Source organism: Asterias rubens, chromosome 17, assembly GCF_902459465.1.
Source record: "Asterias rubens chromosome 17, eAstRub1.3, whole genome shotgun sequence".
In the NCBI taxonomy this organism is placed as follows: domain Eukaryota; kingdom Metazoa; phylum Echinodermata; class Asteroidea; order Forcipulatida; family Asteriidae; genus Asterias; species Asterias rubens.
Window position 1 is genome coordinate 1,679,807 of NC_047078.1, and position 18,384 is coordinate 1,698,190.

The 18,384-nt window shown below is 37.2% G+C and overlaps 1 protein-coding gene across 1 annotated transcript; it reads left to right on the top strand.

Moving 5' to 3' along the window:
* Positions 1–4,820: 4,820 nt before the first annotated feature.
* On the top strand, positions 4,821–18,320 carry LOC117301569. The gene is made up of 11 exons (XM_033785596.1): positions 4,821–4,985; positions 6,974–7,096; positions 7,581–7,787; positions 8,191–8,285; positions 9,055–9,171; positions 10,162–10,194; positions 13,157–13,277; positions 13,818–13,860; positions 15,211–15,342; positions 16,345–16,370; positions 17,791–18,320. Exons 1-11 carry the CDS (start codon positions 4,904–4,906, stop codon positions 17,850–17,852), a joined length of 1,041 nt encoding a protein of 346 aa, XP_033641487.1. The 5' UTR covers positions 4,821–4,903; the 3' UTR covers positions 17,853–18,320.
* Positions 18,321–18,384: the final 64 nt, after the last annotated feature.

Here is an 18,384-nt window from a genome sequence, read left to right on the forward strand (position 1 = left end):
GTTTTATGACATCGTTCGGGGTTCTATTAGACACTGGACACATTTGGTTACAAAAAAATTACTATCAAAGACCAGTATTCTCCTTATAGTGTATCCCAACATTAGGCCACATAAAAAATAAATTGTTGATCGTCCCCGCCCGACCATTCAAAACCCTCCGACCTCATTTTTGTCCATGTCTGGATATCTATTTATACTTTTACTTCACAGATTTTTCAGCTGATATTTTTTTCAAAACGTACAGGTTTGAAAAGATGTTTAAAGAAGGTTTTTATTCATGTTGGCAAAGCAAGAACAATTCTTCAAATATTTACTTGGGCTACACTGTGCTTAGTTGTTTGAAAAAGTTTACAGAAAATGTCATCTAGGCGTTAAATTTGTTTGACAAAACTATTGAATACATCAAAAACACACAAACCCTCAGTTTTATAGTGATTGTGATGATTTCTTTATTCTTGATTTCATATTCTGTTTGTGGTAACACAATGTAACTAGTTGGGGTGGTTCTGACAGAACCACCCCAACTCATTACATTGAGTTACCACAAACCTTACTAGATCCTAATTCCACCATGCAAAGTTTTCAAATCATGGAGGTAGTCCTTGCTCAACCTTGCTTATAGGTTGCTCAAAAACAAGGTTGCTCGTACAACTACGCCTCCCCCATTCCTATTTACATCCAAAAGGAGGGTACGGCATGTTGAGAGTTGTCTTTGTTCTTTGATAAGGGTTCTTTGTGTTATGTGTTTTCAGGATACAGACAATAATAATAACTCAGAAAAGAGCAATTTAACTGTATTTGTCTTTTCTAGGTCATCACAAATTGTATGTACCCACTTGAGGTTACGATTTGAAAAAATTAATAGAACAGACTTGTGAAGGACCACTTGGAAATACGGCCGACTATAATTGCCAACAATGCGGGACTCCTTCGATAAATGAAAAATCTCTTTGAAAAGGTGTTAATAACTGCAAGCAGTTGTGCAAGTTAAAGGCACGGGACACCTTTACGGATTTACTCCAAATAATTGTTAGCCTAAAAACTTACACGAACTATAAGCCTTTGTTTTAAGATAATGGTGGACACAATGCTATTAAAGGGTTTATGTACTTTTTCCTAACAAAAAACACAATGTCCACATATTTACATTAAACTTACACAGTTTGAAGATTATGATAGTAGAAAGCTTCCCTTGAAATTTTACTTACTGAGGTGCTGTAGTTTTTGAGAAATGAGTAAAAGTAATAATTTTCGTCTCAGTTTTAGCATGTAAAAACGTATTGTAACCAGTTATGCTATGGTTTTGGTATATCATGAGACCAAAATTATTAGTGTGACTTGTTTTGCTCATTTCTCAAAAACTACACAACCTTAGTTAGTAATGATTGAAGGGAAGCTTTCCACTATCATTATCTTCAAACACTGTAAGTTGAATGTAGGCCTAAATCTATGGACATTTTGAAAAAGCGCCCAAATCCTTTAATGGTTGCGGTAAATTTGTCAGTTTACACCCGGCATCCAAACCGAACAGTGCTCTCCCTTATAGTGGCCACCATATCTCAAAAGGGCTCAATGGAGAGCTGTTGATAGTATAAAACATTATGATAAATGGATCCCTCTGAAGCAACATAGTTTTTGAGAAAGAGATAATTTCTCACTCAAATATTAAAAGACTTCAGGATTGAAGTTTCTTTTAGGCATTTTGGTACACAATGTGCAACAAGGGCGGTTTTCTGTCATTATTCTCCCACAACTTCTTTGTCACAGATTTGTTATTTTTTGCATAATATGGGAAACACCAAGTGCGACGACCGGTCTTTGACAATACTATCAACGGTGTCCATCCAGTGCCTTTAAGGATTTGTTGGATTGCGAATGATATTTTCCAAGATTTAATTACTAATTCGACCACCCGTTGAGTGTGAGATACTTGATTAATATGTCTATCTAGGTAAACCTACACGCAAAGATTTTGACGAACATTGGTGTTTTAAAATCGTTCAACTAGACACCACTTTCGTTTATATTGCTGTTATTGTCAATATTGCTATTAAAGGCAGTGGACACTATTGGTAATTACTCAAAATAATTATTAGCACAAAACCTTACTTGGTAACGAGTAATGGGGAGAGGTTGATGGTATAAAACATTGTGAGAAACGGCTCCCTCTGAAGTGCCATAGTTTTCGAGAAAGAAGTAATTTTCCACGAATTTAATTTCAAGACCTCAAGTTTAGAACTTGAGGTCTCGAAATCAACCATCTAAACGCACACACCTTCGTGTGACAAGGGTGTTTTTTCTTTCATTCATATCTCGCAAGTTCGATGACCGATTGAGCTAAAATTTTCACAGGTTCGTTATTTTATGCATATGTTGAGATACACCAACTGTGAAGGCTAGTCTTTGACAATAACCAATTGTGTCCACTGCCTTTAAAGAAAAACAACTTGGTAACGAGGAGTTGTTTGACGGTATAATTTATTTTGAAAAACGGCTCCCTCTGAAGGTGAATGCTGTTTGAGGATTCCCTCTCGTGCGCATTGATCACGAGCACATCAATTTGTTAGTTTGGCGCCTTTGAAATATTCTGCAATATTTTAATTATAAAGTATCATCTGCTTGTGTTAGTGTGGTAGTTCGTGCGTTGCTGATTATTAGATTGACATATTTATTGTCATTGTATGTTTGTTTTACTTTGAGGAATGACCGAATAACTACTGCTTTATCTGTTTTGTTACAAGTTGTAGGTCTGTTTTGATATCGTACCTATATTTATGTTTATGTTCCATGAATTTGAAGGAAACATTAATTAAACAATTTTCTTAGATAACCTAGCCCTCTGGTTTCTGACATTTTTAAATATAAATGAAAGAAAGGGAACATTAAACGTTATCTTAAAGCCATTATACACTTTCGGTACAGGAAAAAAATCACAGATTTACAAATACTTTACAGGGTTTACAGAAGGTAATGGTAAAAGACTTCCATGATATATTGTTCCATGAAATGCTTTACTTTTTGAGAAAACATTAAAACAATATCATTCTCGATAGCGAGAATTACGGATTTGTTATAAACACATATCATGACACGGCGAAACGCGCGAAAACAGGAGTGGGTTTTCCCGTTATTTTCTCCCGACTCCGATGACCGATTGAGCCTAAATTTCCACAGGTTTGTTATTTTATGTAAAAGTTGTGATACACGAAGTGTGGGACTTGGACAATACTGTTTACCGAAAGTGGAGGAAACATTGACTACATTGACTTAATTTTTTTAGAGTCGTTTGAGATGACACTTGAGTTTTGAACTTCCATTCCAGTCCCAAATATGTTTTTGTTCAAGACACTAGACACTATTGGTAATTGTCAAAGACCAATCTTCTCACTTGGTGTATCTCAACATATTTTTATGCAGAAAATAACAAACCTGTGAAAAGTTGCGCTCAATTGATCGTCGAAGTTGCGAGGTAGCAATAACAAAACAAGTGCTTGATTTCGAAACCTCAAATTCTAAATCTGAGTTCTCCAAATCACGTTTCTTCAGAGGGAGCCGTTTCTCATAATGTTTTATACTATCAACAGCTCCCCACCAAGTAAGGTTTTATGGTAATAACTATTTTGAGTAATTGCCAATAGTGTCCACTGCCTGTTTCGTTGTTTTCTCTCTAACTTCACTCTCTTAAATTTAATTTTGACTTGCTTTTCCTCGATGTGCACCTTTACCTCCGTCACCCATCCAATTTGATTGTATAGTGCATCAATGGATCTAAATGCGCTCAGAGTAACGGTATTTAATAACATCTGGCTACGACACTGCTGAGAAAATTCAATGTTTGGAGACCAGTCGGCAGGTTTGAATTCTGGATCCTTGTTGTTTTAACAATTTTTTTCGTTAGTATTTTTCTCACAGTATCGACCAGCGTTGACTTGCATTATCCGGAGTTAATAATTATTATGTGCTTGAAGTAATTTAATTGTTTTACCAAATAAAATACAGAAAGAAAACCTTCACCAAATATTTGTGTCTATCGGAGAAAAAGTTTCTCGATAACCAAATAATGTGCGTCTGCTGTTGCGAGCAGACGACGCGTTACAAACAGAAATAGTACTCAACATGGCCGACGGCGCGCACAACGAACTTTTTGCGGGGTCACGCAACCTCTCTATAGGAGTTGTGCACCCTAACCTGGTAGGTCTGCTGCCCTCTAGTGGCAGAGCTTTCAAAAAGTCTCCCTCTGTTATTGTTATTTTGATTATCTGTTGGAATGAAAAGAAACGACTGAAAGGGAAATGAAAATGAAATGTGACTCGCTTCGATTGTAAAAGCTAGGAAGAAACACGCATGCGCGTCTGGTTTTGGCGCGTGACCGTGATCGTTGCAGAGCTGTCGATATCAAAATACAGACAATTGTTCCAGGGATGGCTCTGTGTGGAATCTCGAGCCTGAATATGTGACGTCACACTACAAAATATGAAAAGCTTACGTCAAAGCACGTTTATCCAATGAAATCTTTGCATCCATGGCCTGTAAGACTATCCTTATCCCTGGATCAGTTTATAGCTGTATGATTGGTTGATAACTCAACATTCTTGCTGAACTCACGACCGATCTTTGCTTTGATTGGTCCGAGGTGATGTTTGTCAGCTACACCCACATCACCTCCGACCAATGGAAACACAGCTAGGGAAAGCTTATGTCACTGCATATTTATCCGGCGACGTTTTATCCAATGAAATCACCGGCTCTAAAAAGCAAGTATCTGTCTTTATCAATGCGGGTAATTGTCCAGTCTAGTCGTCCTGCAGCTAGTAGACTTGCATATAAAGAAGGGTCGGGGCGTAAAATCAGTCAAACTCTCTTTGGGTTCTGCTACTAACTGCTTGAAGGTGAAGACTAAACAATGATGGCGTGGAGAGAAGCAGCTATCTCTGTGCTGGTAGTGCTGGTTTACGCAGTTCAGACGGGAGCATGGGACGCTTTAGGTAAGTACGCAGGATTCTTTCGTTATAACGAGGGGTTGGCCTACACTCCATACAGCTGCTTAAAGGCAGTGGACACTATTGGTAGAATACTCAAAATAATTGTTGTCATAAAACCTTTCTTGATTACGAGAATGGGGAGAGGTTGATGGTATAAAACATTGTGAGAAACAGCTCCCTCTGCAGTGACGTAGTTTTCAGAAAGAAGTAATTTTCCACGAATTTGATTTCGAGACCTCAGATTTAGAATTTGAGGTCTCGAAATCAAGCATCGGAAAGCACACAACTTCACGTGAAACTATAATGAGACAATGGTGTTTCTTTCTATCATTATTATCTCGCAACTTTGATGACCGATTCAGCTCAAATTTTCCCAAGTTTGTTATTGTATGCATATGTTGAGATACACCAACTATGGAGACTAGTCTGTGACAATTAGTGTCCAGTGTCTTTAAGCACAACAATTAGCTTTGCATTGTACAAATTTGCTGTGCTAACCAGAATAAGGTTACCAGTCAAATACAAATACAATTAGTTTTGCCTGGTATCGTGCTCATTCTTGCTTAAAGGATATGGATACGTTTGGCAATTGTCAAAAACCAGTACCCGGCCCATTTGGTTCATCCCCGTCACAAGTGCATAGAACGACAAACTTGTGAAAATTTGGGCTCAATATTGGTCATCGAATTTGCAAGAGAATAATGACAGAAAACACCCTTGTTACACTACTTTGTGTGCTTTAGATGCAAAATAAAATGCTTCAGCTGAAGTAGTTTATTATTTGAGTGAGAAATTACCTCTTCCTCAACAACTACATAACTTCAGAGGGAGTCGTTTCTCACAGTGTACTTTTAACCATCAACAGCTCTCCGTTTTTCGTTACCAAGTAAGTTCTTTTGCTAACAATTATTTTTAGTAATTACCAATAGTTTCCAGTGCCTTTAAGCACAAACTTGTTAAGCAACACTATCTGCTTAAGCGGTGCTATGAAATTGGGCCATGGTTAGTTAGCCTTCGATGTAACACCATTTGTCATAATAGTGACGCTATAAGGGAGAAAAACTAATCAATTTAACCTGGTATATAGGTTCGTGATAAATTGAATGTCTGTGCCCTATATTGATCCACTTGTTTTGATTAAAAACAAATATTTTGCAAATATCGAATATTATGCTATTTTTTTTTTTTTTTTTTTTTTTTTTTAAGATTGCTGTCACTCACAGCTGGGCCCAATATTATAAAGCATATTTAATTAACGAAAGTTTTCTGCTTAAAGGCAGTGGACACTATTGGTATACTTAAAATAATTATTAGCATAAAACCTTTCTTGGTGACGAGTAAAGGGGGGGGGGTTGATATTATAAAGCCTTGTGAGAAATGGCTCCCTCTGAAGTAATGTAGTTTTCAAGAAAGAGGTAATTTTCAACGAATTTGATTTCGAGACCTCAGATTTAGAATTTGAGATCTCGAAATCAAGCATCTGAAAGCACACAACTTCGTGTGACAAAGGTGTTTTTTTCTTTCATTATTATCTCGCAACTTCGATGACCGACTGAGCTCAAATTTTCACAGGTTTGTTATTTTGTGCGTATGTGGAGATACACCATGTGAGAAGACTGGTCTTTGACAGTTACCAATAGTCTCCAGTGTCTTTAAATACAAATGATAATCCAAATATCTTATCAGGTCAAAATAAAAAGTAAAATAATGGGTTTTTATTTTCGATTTAAATACATTATGGGTCACTTAACTATGTTAATAATATAAGTACATGAAAATAATGCAATCGCACATTAAAGGGCAATATTATAACAAGTACAAAATAAAAAATATAAAAAAACTTCGTAAAAACTATTACATTTGAGCAGTTGTGGAATGATATAATTTATATTACTTCCTCCAAATCACCGGAACAGTGGTAAAACGTAAGAACATCTCAAAATACAAACAATCCCATGACAAAATCTAATGACCAATTTTTCCTTACGCAGATAACTATGGAGCAGACCCGACCAAAGTGTCCGTCAGTGGGGTGTCATCAGGGGCCAACATGGCGGTCCAGCTCCACGTGGCATACTCATCTAGCATCATGGGTGTTGGTGCAGTGGCAGGAGGTTAGTCAAGGACCCATTTTCATAGAGCTGCTTAGCGGCTGATGTTGTGCTTACTGTCCTATTTTCCTTTCATAGCACTATACTAAACGTAATCACACGAAAAGGCATGTTAACCTTCCGGAGCTTACTGCTTAATGCCGCCACAATGTAAATCCATGACGCGCAATATGGCCGACCAGTCTTTTTACAAACCTTTGACAAATTTGAGCTTAGTTGGTCGCCGAAATTGCGAGAAAATGGGTTGTCACACAAGTTGTGTGCTTTCAGATGCTTGAATTCGATACCTCAGCTAAGGTCTCGAATTCAATTCAAATAATTCAAGTGAAACATTTCAGAGGGAGCCAAATCTCACAAATGTTATACTATCAACAGCTCTCCATTGCTCGCTACCAAGTAAGTGTTTATGGTAACAAATTATTCTGAGGAAATACCAACTAGTGCCTTCAACGGAGTACTTTACTTTTATCTTTACAATACATGCCAGGACCGTATTACTGTGCGCAGGGGAGTTCTAATAAAGCATTCTATGGGGAATGTTCCACAATCGGGAATGGTAATAACATTGATGTCCAGGACCTCATCGATGACACCGATGCTTACGCCGCCAACGGCAAGGTGGACGCAACATCCAATATGGCGTCCGCTCGCGTCTATATTTTCAGCGGTACTGAAGATACTATCGTACCAACCGGTGAGTTTGAAATGTAGACCCTTCTTGATTACACGGCTTCGATTAATGGTGAATCTAGGTGAAAGGTGCAAATGGACGGGGATTGTCCTAGCCTTTCATAGTGCAGCCATCTTGAACTTCTCCCATCGATATCAATGTTACCAAACCGAGGCTGGAAGAACAAAATAGTCTGGTTCCTGTTTGCAAAATGATTGTTAGCATTCATTATTTTTATTCCACACGATGTACATAACCAGTGTTGGCTCTAAAAAGACACATCCGGCTCTTTTAGAGCCAACATTCCCTCAACGAGATATACATGGTTCGCACAGGTTTACCATTCTTCTTATTCTAAACACCACAAAGCATCCAACACCAAAACAAGTCCGTCAAGTTTATTTTCCCCCTTCTTTTACTTACTCAGCCGTTGTTAAAAAGCTCAAGAATTACTACGACCACTACGTCAACAGTGCCAGTGATATTATGACAAAGTACGACCTACCAGCTGGACACGGATTTGTAAGTATAAAACAATCTAGACTGGTTCCCTGACTTAATCCGCAAGTAGCACTTGCTTTTTAGTACCAGTGATTTTCATTGGGTACAATCATTATCTCATCTTTCTATACTGTGCAGAAACCTCCTCTGGTTTACTTGCACAATGATGTCATGGATAACGTGCAGTGACGTTGCTTTTCTTATCTGTACTTTGATTGGTCCGAGCGTCAGTCATGGCGGATACCGGCGCCTTATAAACTTTCATTATTATTATTATTTATAAGTGACGTTTGGCAGCTGCATTTGAGGTCGATGAATCTAGGTGAAAGATAATTATGGACTGGGATTAACCCATGCTAGAGGCCACTCTCTGGCGTAATTCACGAGCCTCGAAGTTTGACGTCAGATGTTCAGGCTAACAACACTTCAATAGACCTTTATCACGGTGTGGTCATCTTGATTTAGCCAACTCCAACTCATTCCAACTCATTGAACCAAACTGAGGCTGGACGAAATAACAGTCTGGTGCCATGTGCAATGAATTTTAGCATTCATTTTTGTTATTGGAAACAGGGAATATGACCAAGATGGTGACAGCGTGATAAAGGCCTATAGAAGTTTGTCCCAACTGGAGGTTATTCAGACGATACAAATCTTAGGTATCAACGCTCACGATACTTTCGCCCATCTGGGAATATGCCACCCAATTGGGAATCCTGAGTTTTCATTAAACGAAGTTGATGTCGTATTGTTTTAAAGTTATCATTGTTTTTTTGTTTTTACTTGTTAGATCACCACTGACTACACCAATGCGTGTGACAATAACTTTGCCTCACCTAACATCAATGACTGCAACTACAATATGGCCTTTGAAATCCTGAACCATATTTATGGCGGCAACCTCGTGGTAAATAAGCAAACTTCATTCATTAATTGTTCTCTTCAAAAATCACTTGACTTTATTAATATTCCCAGTGGGAAATTCATTTCGGCCTTTTATTCATCACTAAATTTACAAAAACTACATTTAAGGCAGAGGACACTATTGTTAATTGTCAAATACCAGTCGTCTCACTTGGTGTATCTTAACATATGCATACAATAACAACCTGTGAATTTGAGCTTAATTGGTCGACGAAGCTGCGAAATATGAATGATTTAAAAGCACACTTGTCACACGAAGTTGTGTGCTTCAGATGCTTGATTTCGAGACCTCGAATTCTAAATCTGAGGTCTCGAAATCAAATTCGTGGAAAATTACTTCTTTCTCGAAAACTACGCCACTTCAGAGGGAGCTGTTTCTCACAATGTTTTATACTATCAACCTCTCCTAATTCCTCGTAATGAAGAAAGGTTTTATGACGATGATTATTTTGATTAATTACCAATAGTGCACACTGCCTTTATTAAAGCATTGCAATAAAAACTAGAAACAGCCATTGAAACAATAATAATTATTGCACATTTAAGACACTTCTTAGTCCGTGTCCGAACTGGTGGATAGAGAGGCAAGAGTTAAACTCGAAAAAGTTCCGGGTCACAAATCTGACCTGGACTCCGAGAGGACCCGGATACCGGGTCAGATCTGACCCTTGACCAGCTTTTTTTTTTTTTCTTTTTTTTTTTCTTTTCTTTTTTAGAGTGTACGGTTACGATAAAAAAAACTTAAAACAAAAAAAAACTGTTTTCTTGTGTCATTTCTTGGGCTCACTGTGGTTGGATGTGCATTTACAATTTACATTTATTTTAATAAATAATTAACAAAATAACAATGTTCACAAAAACAAATTATTGCAAATAAATGGCAATGAACCAAGAAATTGAGCTTACTCTTTTGATGTATTAATTAATTTATGTGAATTGGAATAATAATTGTGATAACTAATTTAATTTTTAGGACCCGGGTAGTGGCACCACTTTGAACGGGGAGGTAAGTTTTCAAGTTATTTAAGTTTTATGACATCGTTCGGGGTTCTATTAGACACTGGACACATTTGGTTACAAAAAAATTACTATCAAAGACCAGTATTCTCCTTATAGTGTATCCCAACATTAGGCCACATAAAAAATAAATTGTTGATCGTCCCCGCCCGACCATTCAAAACCCTCCGACCTCATTTTTGTCCATGTCTGGATATCTATTTATACTTTTACTTCACAGATTTTTCAGCTGATATTTTTTTCAAAACGTACAGGTTTGAAAAGATGTTTAAAGAAGGTTTTTATTCATGTTGGCAAAGCAAGAACAATTCTTCAAATATTTACTTGGGCTACACTGTGCTTAGTTGTTTGAAAAAGTTTACAGAAAATGTCATCTAGGCGTTAAATTTGTTTGACAAAACTATTGAATACATCAAAAACACACAAACCCTCAGTTTTATAGTGATTGTGATGATTTCTTTATTCTTGATTTCATATTTGGCATGTAAACAAAACTATTAAAAAAAATAATAATAATAATCCCTCCCTCCCCCATCCGCAAAAAGGGGGCGATCAACCGCTACTGACAAGCAGTGTAGACAGATGTCAGAAAGTAGAAAGTAAAATTAACTTTCATTATCAGACGAAAATTCAACCAGCATTTTAACTCGTCAGTTTTTTACTAATCTCATAAACGTTACAATTATTAATACTTAATTATTTTAATTAGATTATAGAACTAGCTGTTGAAAACAACTTACCATTAATAAGGCCTATTGGTATGCACCAAATTGGTTAATTACCTGACCTTTCGACCCTTCCAGAGTCTTTCTCAAACAAAAGAAATATGAACAGGTAACTGTAACATAAGCAGGTGTTTCCATTCAGTTTCAAAATTCTTGTGTCGTTTAGTTGATTTGTATTCTGATTCACGATAGTTGCAGTTTCGCATGATATGTTAAAATAAATGCCAAAATAAGGAGAAAATGAGCAAATTACTAAACCGACTTGATATTTAAAAAGGATTTACATGCAAGTTAATAAACCTTACGCTAATTTTGAGAAACAGAACACTACTAATTTATTTTTATTTCGTGCTAAAATGTTTAGCATACATCCATTATTATTTTATTGGTTTTTACAATATATTCGTTACTTCGTTACTGTTGCATTCTTTCTTGTTTGATCATGGACAACTACACTTTATTGTAGGCCTAATGTCCTTTTTTTATTGCAAAGTAATTTCATATAAGTAACTTTTATTTTATATATATTTTGTATCGCTGTGAACTTGCTGTGTCATGTATTATGCTCGTCTGTCCTTATGTCTGCATTTCTGTCTATTTGGTTTGTTTCTTTGTCTGTCTGGCTGTTTGTTGAAGCTACAGCTTATTAAAACAGCTCAATATTCCATTAACATTTATGTTACTTAAAGGAACACGTTGCCTTGAATCGGACGAGTTGGTATATAAAAAAAGTTTGAAACCGTTTGTTTTTATGTGGCCTTATGCATAAAATAACAAACCTGTGCAAAATGTCTATGCCCAAATGGTGTGAAACCTGAACCAGTATTTGCCCAATAGAGGTTTTCTACCATGTTGTCAAAATGGTGTACCGCTACTGAAAAGCAGTGTAGACAGATGTCAGAAAGTAGAAAGTAAAATTAACTTTCATTATCAGACGAAAATTCAACCAGCATTTTAACTCGTCAGTTTTTTATTAATCTCATAGACGTTACAATTTTTTTTTTCAAAGCACTTAATTATTTTAATTAGATTATAGAACTAGCTGTTGAAAACAACTTACCATTAATAAGGCCTATTGGTATGCACCAAATTGTTTAAACACCTGACATTTCGACCCTTCAGAGTCTTTCTCAAACAAAAGAAATATGAACAGGTACCTGTAACATAAGCAGGCGTTTCCATTCAGTTTCAAAATTCTTGTGTCGTTTAGTTTATTTGTATTCTGATTCACGATAGTTGCAGTTTCGCATGATATGTTAAAATAAATGCTAAAATAAGGAGAAAATGAGCAAATTACTAAACCAACTTGATATTTAAAAAGGATTTACATGCAAGTTAATAAACATGACGCTACCCGCATTTTGAGAAACAGAACACTACTAATTTATTTTTATTTCGTGCTAAAATGCTTAGCATACATCCATTATTATTTTATTGGTTTTTACAATATTATATTCGTTACTACGTTACGGACAACTACACTTTATTGTAGGCCTAATGTCCTTTTTTTATTGCAAAGTAATTTCATATATTAAAGTTAATTTATTTTATATATATTTTTTTATCGCTGTGAACTTGCTGTGTCACGTCTTATGTTCGTCTGTCCTTTTGTCTGCATTTCTGTATATTTGGTTTGTTTCTTTGTCTGTCTGGCTGTTTGTTGAAGCTACAGCTTATTAAAACAGCTCCAATTCCATTATGTTTATGTTACTTAAAGGAACACGTTGCCTTGAATTGGACGAGTTGGTCTATAAAAAAGTTTGAAACCGTTTGTTATGAAATGCATATGATTGGAAAGATGTTTTTAATGTAGAATACAATGATCCATTTCCTTTTACTTTGAGAACTAACACGGTCGGCCATTTATGGGAGTCAAAAATTGGACTCCCATAAATGGCCGACCGTGTATGTCGACGAGGTAAAAGGAAAACCACTCAATTTCAAGGCATGTTTGTGTAGATAATTGTATTTTACTTTGACAACATCTTTTTACCCATATGCATTTCATAACAAACGGTTACAGAACGCTTTTCAAAGAACAACTCAACCGATCTAAGGCAACGTGATCCTTCAATGAGACGTTTGCTTTCTCCGTAGTACATGTAACTGTCGATAGTTTTCATTGAAGTATGGGAAGAAATGTGTCTCAATTTTGAATTGAAAATTTTTTAACTAAAATACAAACGCAACAATTTAAACTTCACGACTTCCATTCTTATGCAACAGTTGTTATGGTTCGACCAGAAGCCGTTCTTTCCGTATTTGTGGAAAATCAACCCGTTTTATATGGGTATGGCGTATACAGGTAGGATCTACGTTCCATCTGGCTGCTCATCCTCTAACTCCGGTAAGCTACTAGTCAACTTCGTTCCCATAAAAGAAAACAATTCTCTTCAAATAATGGTATTATTTGATTTTAAAGCCTTCCACGACATTATATACCAAGGATTGCTTTACTTTTCATAACCCATCTCGCCCTAATCTTCGTTCTTCTCGAGACCCATTTCTGCTTACCGTTCTAAGGACCAGTTAGTAGCGCAGCTGGCGATCCCAAACTGTGACTATAACTGCATCCACAGAATGGAACAATATCCCCTATTTCTTAAAGCCGCAAATTTCACAGACTTAAACTCTTGAAAACACATCTCTTCCCTGTTAGTTTAACTTGCCAATTTCTTTACCATATTCCTTTCAAACAGTTTGTCTGTTTAGGCCAAAAGACACTGGACAAATTGATGTCAAGACCAGTCTTCTCACTTGGTGTAAACCAATAGCGTCCAGTGCATTTAATATATGTATATATAATTTATAATGTTATCCAATTAATAACCTTTATTCGGCTACCAACAAAAGTTTTAAGAGGTTGTGTTGTTTTCTTAAATCACAGGCTGTAAACTTCATGTTGCTCTCCACGGTTGTGGCCAGTCAACGTAAGTCAGTCACAAGAGGGCGCGATTGTGTCTTTCTATACTAATAATTATGCACTGTTAAAGCAGTACTTAGAGTATTAAACACATTTATGTACCCACTTTTCAAGCATGTTTACATGACAAACATGTTTATCATTTTGACACCTGCTTATACTTGGTTTGTAGTATTTAAACACACACACGAATCTAAACATTTTTTAGGTTAAAATGTGTGAACAAGTGGTTACAAAATCTAAGCACTGTTTTAGAGTGTAGTAGGCTACCTCTAAACATGCAGGCCCATTTAATACGATTCCTGTATTTTATCATCGACAGTTCGAGGGTCACATTGATCGAGAAAAATAGCTTTAACTCAGTTAAAATATTGTCGTATTTTTTCCACTTAAACTTTTATTTTTAAAATATTCAGTTGAGCTGGGTATAGCCAAGTGGGTCAAAGCAAACATCACAGGCATAGAATACCAATGTTGTACTTTTATTTATGTTTATTTACTTCAAATCTTTGGAGATATTTCTTTGTATGCAAAGGCCGTCCAGAATAAGGCAAAGGCTTTATGAAATTGGCATCACTGAGCGATAATTATGTGCGTAACACCCCCCCCCCCCGACCCCGCCAGCAAATAGCAAATTCACGTTACATACTATACTAAAATAATATAAAATATTGATTTTAGAATTATAGGGATTGATAAAATAATAGTACCGACAGGAGACTAGGCCTACATCAATTAAAAAAAAGCAAAATCACAAAATAACTAATGAATGAATTTCACCTTACGAATAGTTTGTTTGAACTTATGGTAACGGGTAAAGGGGTAAGGAGCGATCAGAGCTGACTCCAACCGTACTCGCAATTAAATGTTTTCGGGGTCTTTCATTTTTAACTGTGGTTATCGTTGCATAATGTGTTCATACTTTTTATTGATTTGCCTATGACGTATTTTTAGTGTATTCTGTATTTTTGTAATTTTTAAGTTTTTAGACTCGCTGGGCGCCATTTTTCTATCAATATGACGTCATATAGTTCACTTTGCTTGGGCACAGTCATGGTTTTGACGTCACGTTGGGTCTAAGTTTAACTGCGCCCCGGTCAATAACTATAATGACTATTGACTTTTAACTGTTGATTTTTAAACAATGTAGCTACAGAATAAGCCGTCAGCACTATAATGTTACAATGGAGTAGACAATGAAGTATTTCTTATCTATTGATTTTTGTACACAAAGCTACAGCATTGAAAATCAGTACTAGTACTACACGAACACCGTGTACAAAGAAGTAGACTATGAAGTATTGCTACACTATTGACTATTGACTATTGACTGTTAACTTGTGATTTTTGTACACAGTTACAGCGTAAACGATCAGTACTACATGCACACCGGTTACAATGAAGTGGGTGAACTCAACAATATCATCATACTCTATCCTCAAGGCTTTCCTAATGCGTGGTACTCCAATCCATTGGGCTGCTGGGACTGGTAAGGGTTCTTACCTTAGCCCAAAATGGGAGACTTTTAGGACGCTTGGTGGCAGCAGACTCCTAGAAGGTAAAGTCAAATGTTCTCGGTAGTGTGCACATGCTCATAACTACGTACAGAATGGACATTACCCGGTAAGTCTGCTGCCACCTAGCGTTCAAAAGGCTCCCATTTGATGGATCTGCTTACCTTAAGCAAATAATCGGCGTTTGCTTGTGGGCGTGCGTATACTCGACATTCTCACAGCTAGCGCAGAAGTTCAGCGCTTGCACGTAAGCAGATAATGGTAATCGTAAGCGCAGAATTCGCCGGTTAGGAGAGTCATGCAATTTGTCCCTTCAACATAACGATAGCTTTTATTTAGCCGGAAATCCATGCGTTAGTTATGCGTACGTAAAAGTAATAAACACACGTTAAAGGGTGTATTATTTTGTGGGACAAAAAAACGATGTCCACAGATTTACACTAAACTTACACAGTTTGAAAATAATGATAGTAGAAAGCTTCACTGAAAATATTACGTGCTGAGGTGCTGTAGTTTTGGGGTAATGAGTAAAACGATGTCATAAAAATAATTTTGGTCTCATGAGACCAAAATTATAATAAGCATTTACAAACGTATTTTCATTACTACATTGTTTTACTCATTTCTCAAAAACTACAGCACCTCAGTAATTATTTGAAGGGAAGCTTTCCATTATCATTATCTTCAAACCCTATAAAGTTTAATGTAAATCTATGGAAACATTTTTTTTTGAAAAAGTACCCAAATCCTTTAAGAAACCGATTTAAACTAATAAAACATTTGTTGTTTGAAAACTGATTTGAATTCTCTTAAGGAGATCTGATCGAGCGAGATTTTGTTAAATTAAGTTTCCTTCAGATTTTGAGTTGTAGAAACTCGAGGTTTCAAATAATGTTCATCTAAGAATGCGAACGAAATTGCGCACTTTGTCAATGATCGTTTAATTTATAACGTTATTTTTCTGCTTTGTTTTATAGGTGGGGCTACACCAATTCACAATATGGTGAGTAAAGTGTATTCTCTACGTCAACAGCATCCAAGCATTTTTGTTGTTGAAACAGCGCCAATAACAATTGCATAATGTTCGCATTAAACATAATGCACGTCCTTCGCTGTATAAACCACGTGCTTTCAAAAACCGCGGGACGGGAAAAGGCGCGAATAATTTTGATATCCACACTGCGCCGTATACTTTTTTTCTAAATCCACAGCCCCCCCCCCCCAATCCCTGTCTCTCCCTCTCCCGGCCCAGAAAGTAAAAAGTGCTTCATCCGACGTGTTTAGATATGGATTGCACATGACGTTATTGACCTCCATCTTTTGATGACCAACAAATTGTGCGTGCACGTTTCACCACCGTGGCGGCCAATGTAGACAATGGGTGTGTTCGTTTAGCTTCCCTGGGTCAGCCCCGGTCTGCCTCCGGTGCGCTCGAATAGCTTTGGCGTCACATCCAGAGGCACACGAGGTCAGCCCCCAGCGTCCTGCTTGTGGAGTGGGTCACTTGGGGGTGACCCGAGATGCATGGCGTCACCACGAGAGGGCGAGAATGATCGTTCGATTGGCACTTGTCAGGGGCTCCCCAGAGTGAGCACCGCGGGTAAGACCCAGGGAAGCTATTCGAACGGACCCTTAGTTCCAAGTCTGTGATCGTGGCTTTGAGTCTACCCGATAGCCAATACACTATTGCCTCAAATAGCACCCTCTTGCAGACTAACATCCGCCATTAACCTAGATTGGGCCCCTGTCTTTATCCGCAAGGATAAAGACAGGTCCCTAATGGCATGGGCAGGATCCAGTGATTTCATTGGATACAATGATATTGGATAAACGTGCATCCATTATGCCCAAACAGTATACTGCTGTCACGATCACGTCCACAATAGAATTTGACTGCGTATCTCTATGTGAAATGACTGAGGTCAAAGGTTAAACTACACGCCGGTTTTGGAGGCCGGTCTCTGGCGTTATTCACGCACCTCGAAGTATGACGTCAGATGTTCAGGCTATCATTAACCTAGGATCACAGACTGCTAGTTGGTGCGAGTGATAGTTGTGGGGGCGTTTTTCGTGGCTGATGCAGAGGAAGTTAACCGCGATCTCAGACTTGAGATCAAGTCTACGGCCAATGCACACAGTAAATACAATCACTCCTCTTTTTTCTTTTTCTTTTCCCCCCGGTGTCTACCCCCCTCCCGACCCACAATGTTAACAGTACTTAATTACGTTGGTTGCATAGATAACCTGCACATGACGTCACTGACCGCCATCTTTAATTACAATAATATTGGAAAGCTTCACGCGTGTATGCGCTGATGTAAGCGTACACGTTTCATCAAAGATGACGGTCAATCAAGGCAAAGGGTCTACAATAAAACACTCCTCTTATTTCTTCTTTTCTTTCCCCCGGTGTCGTCACACAGCAACCAATGAAGGGAGAGAAATGGTCATCATAAAGCAGATGATCGACCGAATTCTCGAATAATTATTTTAGACTTGATCCGTGGTATCAGTCGGAGGCAATGATGAAAGTGACTACAATTATAGGCTACAAGCTAAAACAGCAAATAAAAAGTACTGATTGAAGTAGTAGACAATATAGTTTCAATCCAATCACGTGTATATCCATATTGGTTAAAGGGGAATAATACACAAATTAGGTACGATTTTCTTTACTTTCTTATCACATCAGATTAAGAATAATGTTTTAGAAAAGTTACTCCATTTATTCTTATAAAAAGTTTGTTAAATTTGTGTAGGAAAGTGAGATTTTATGTTTTCTTCCATTGAGCTGTTAACCAACTGTGCCTGTAGGAAGTCCAGGCTCTGTGGCTCCTTTGTAAACATTGCGATGTAACATGGTTTAATGGTTTAGTACATAAATTATTTTAAAGGCAGTGGACACTATTGGTAATTACTCAAAATAATTATTAGCATAAAACTTTACTTGGTAACAAGCAATGGGGAGAGGTTGATGGTATAAAACATTGTGAGAAACGGCTCCCTCTGAAGTGACA

Bases quoted from the DNA above. Each gene is read 5' to 3' on its own strand.
- LOC117301569 (XM_033785596.1), top strand. From the start codon at position 4,904: ATGATGGCGTGGAGAGAAGCAGCTATCTCTGTGCTGGTAGTGCTGGTT. The intron at 15,343-16,344 runs GTAAGGGTTCTT...TTTGTTTTATAG, and splicing joins CCATTGGGCTGCTGGGACTG to GTGGGGCTACACCAATTCAC. The intron at 16,371-17,790 runs GTGAGTAAAGTG...GTCGTCACACAG, and splicing joins CTACACCAATTCACAATATG to CAACCAATGAAGGGAGAGAA.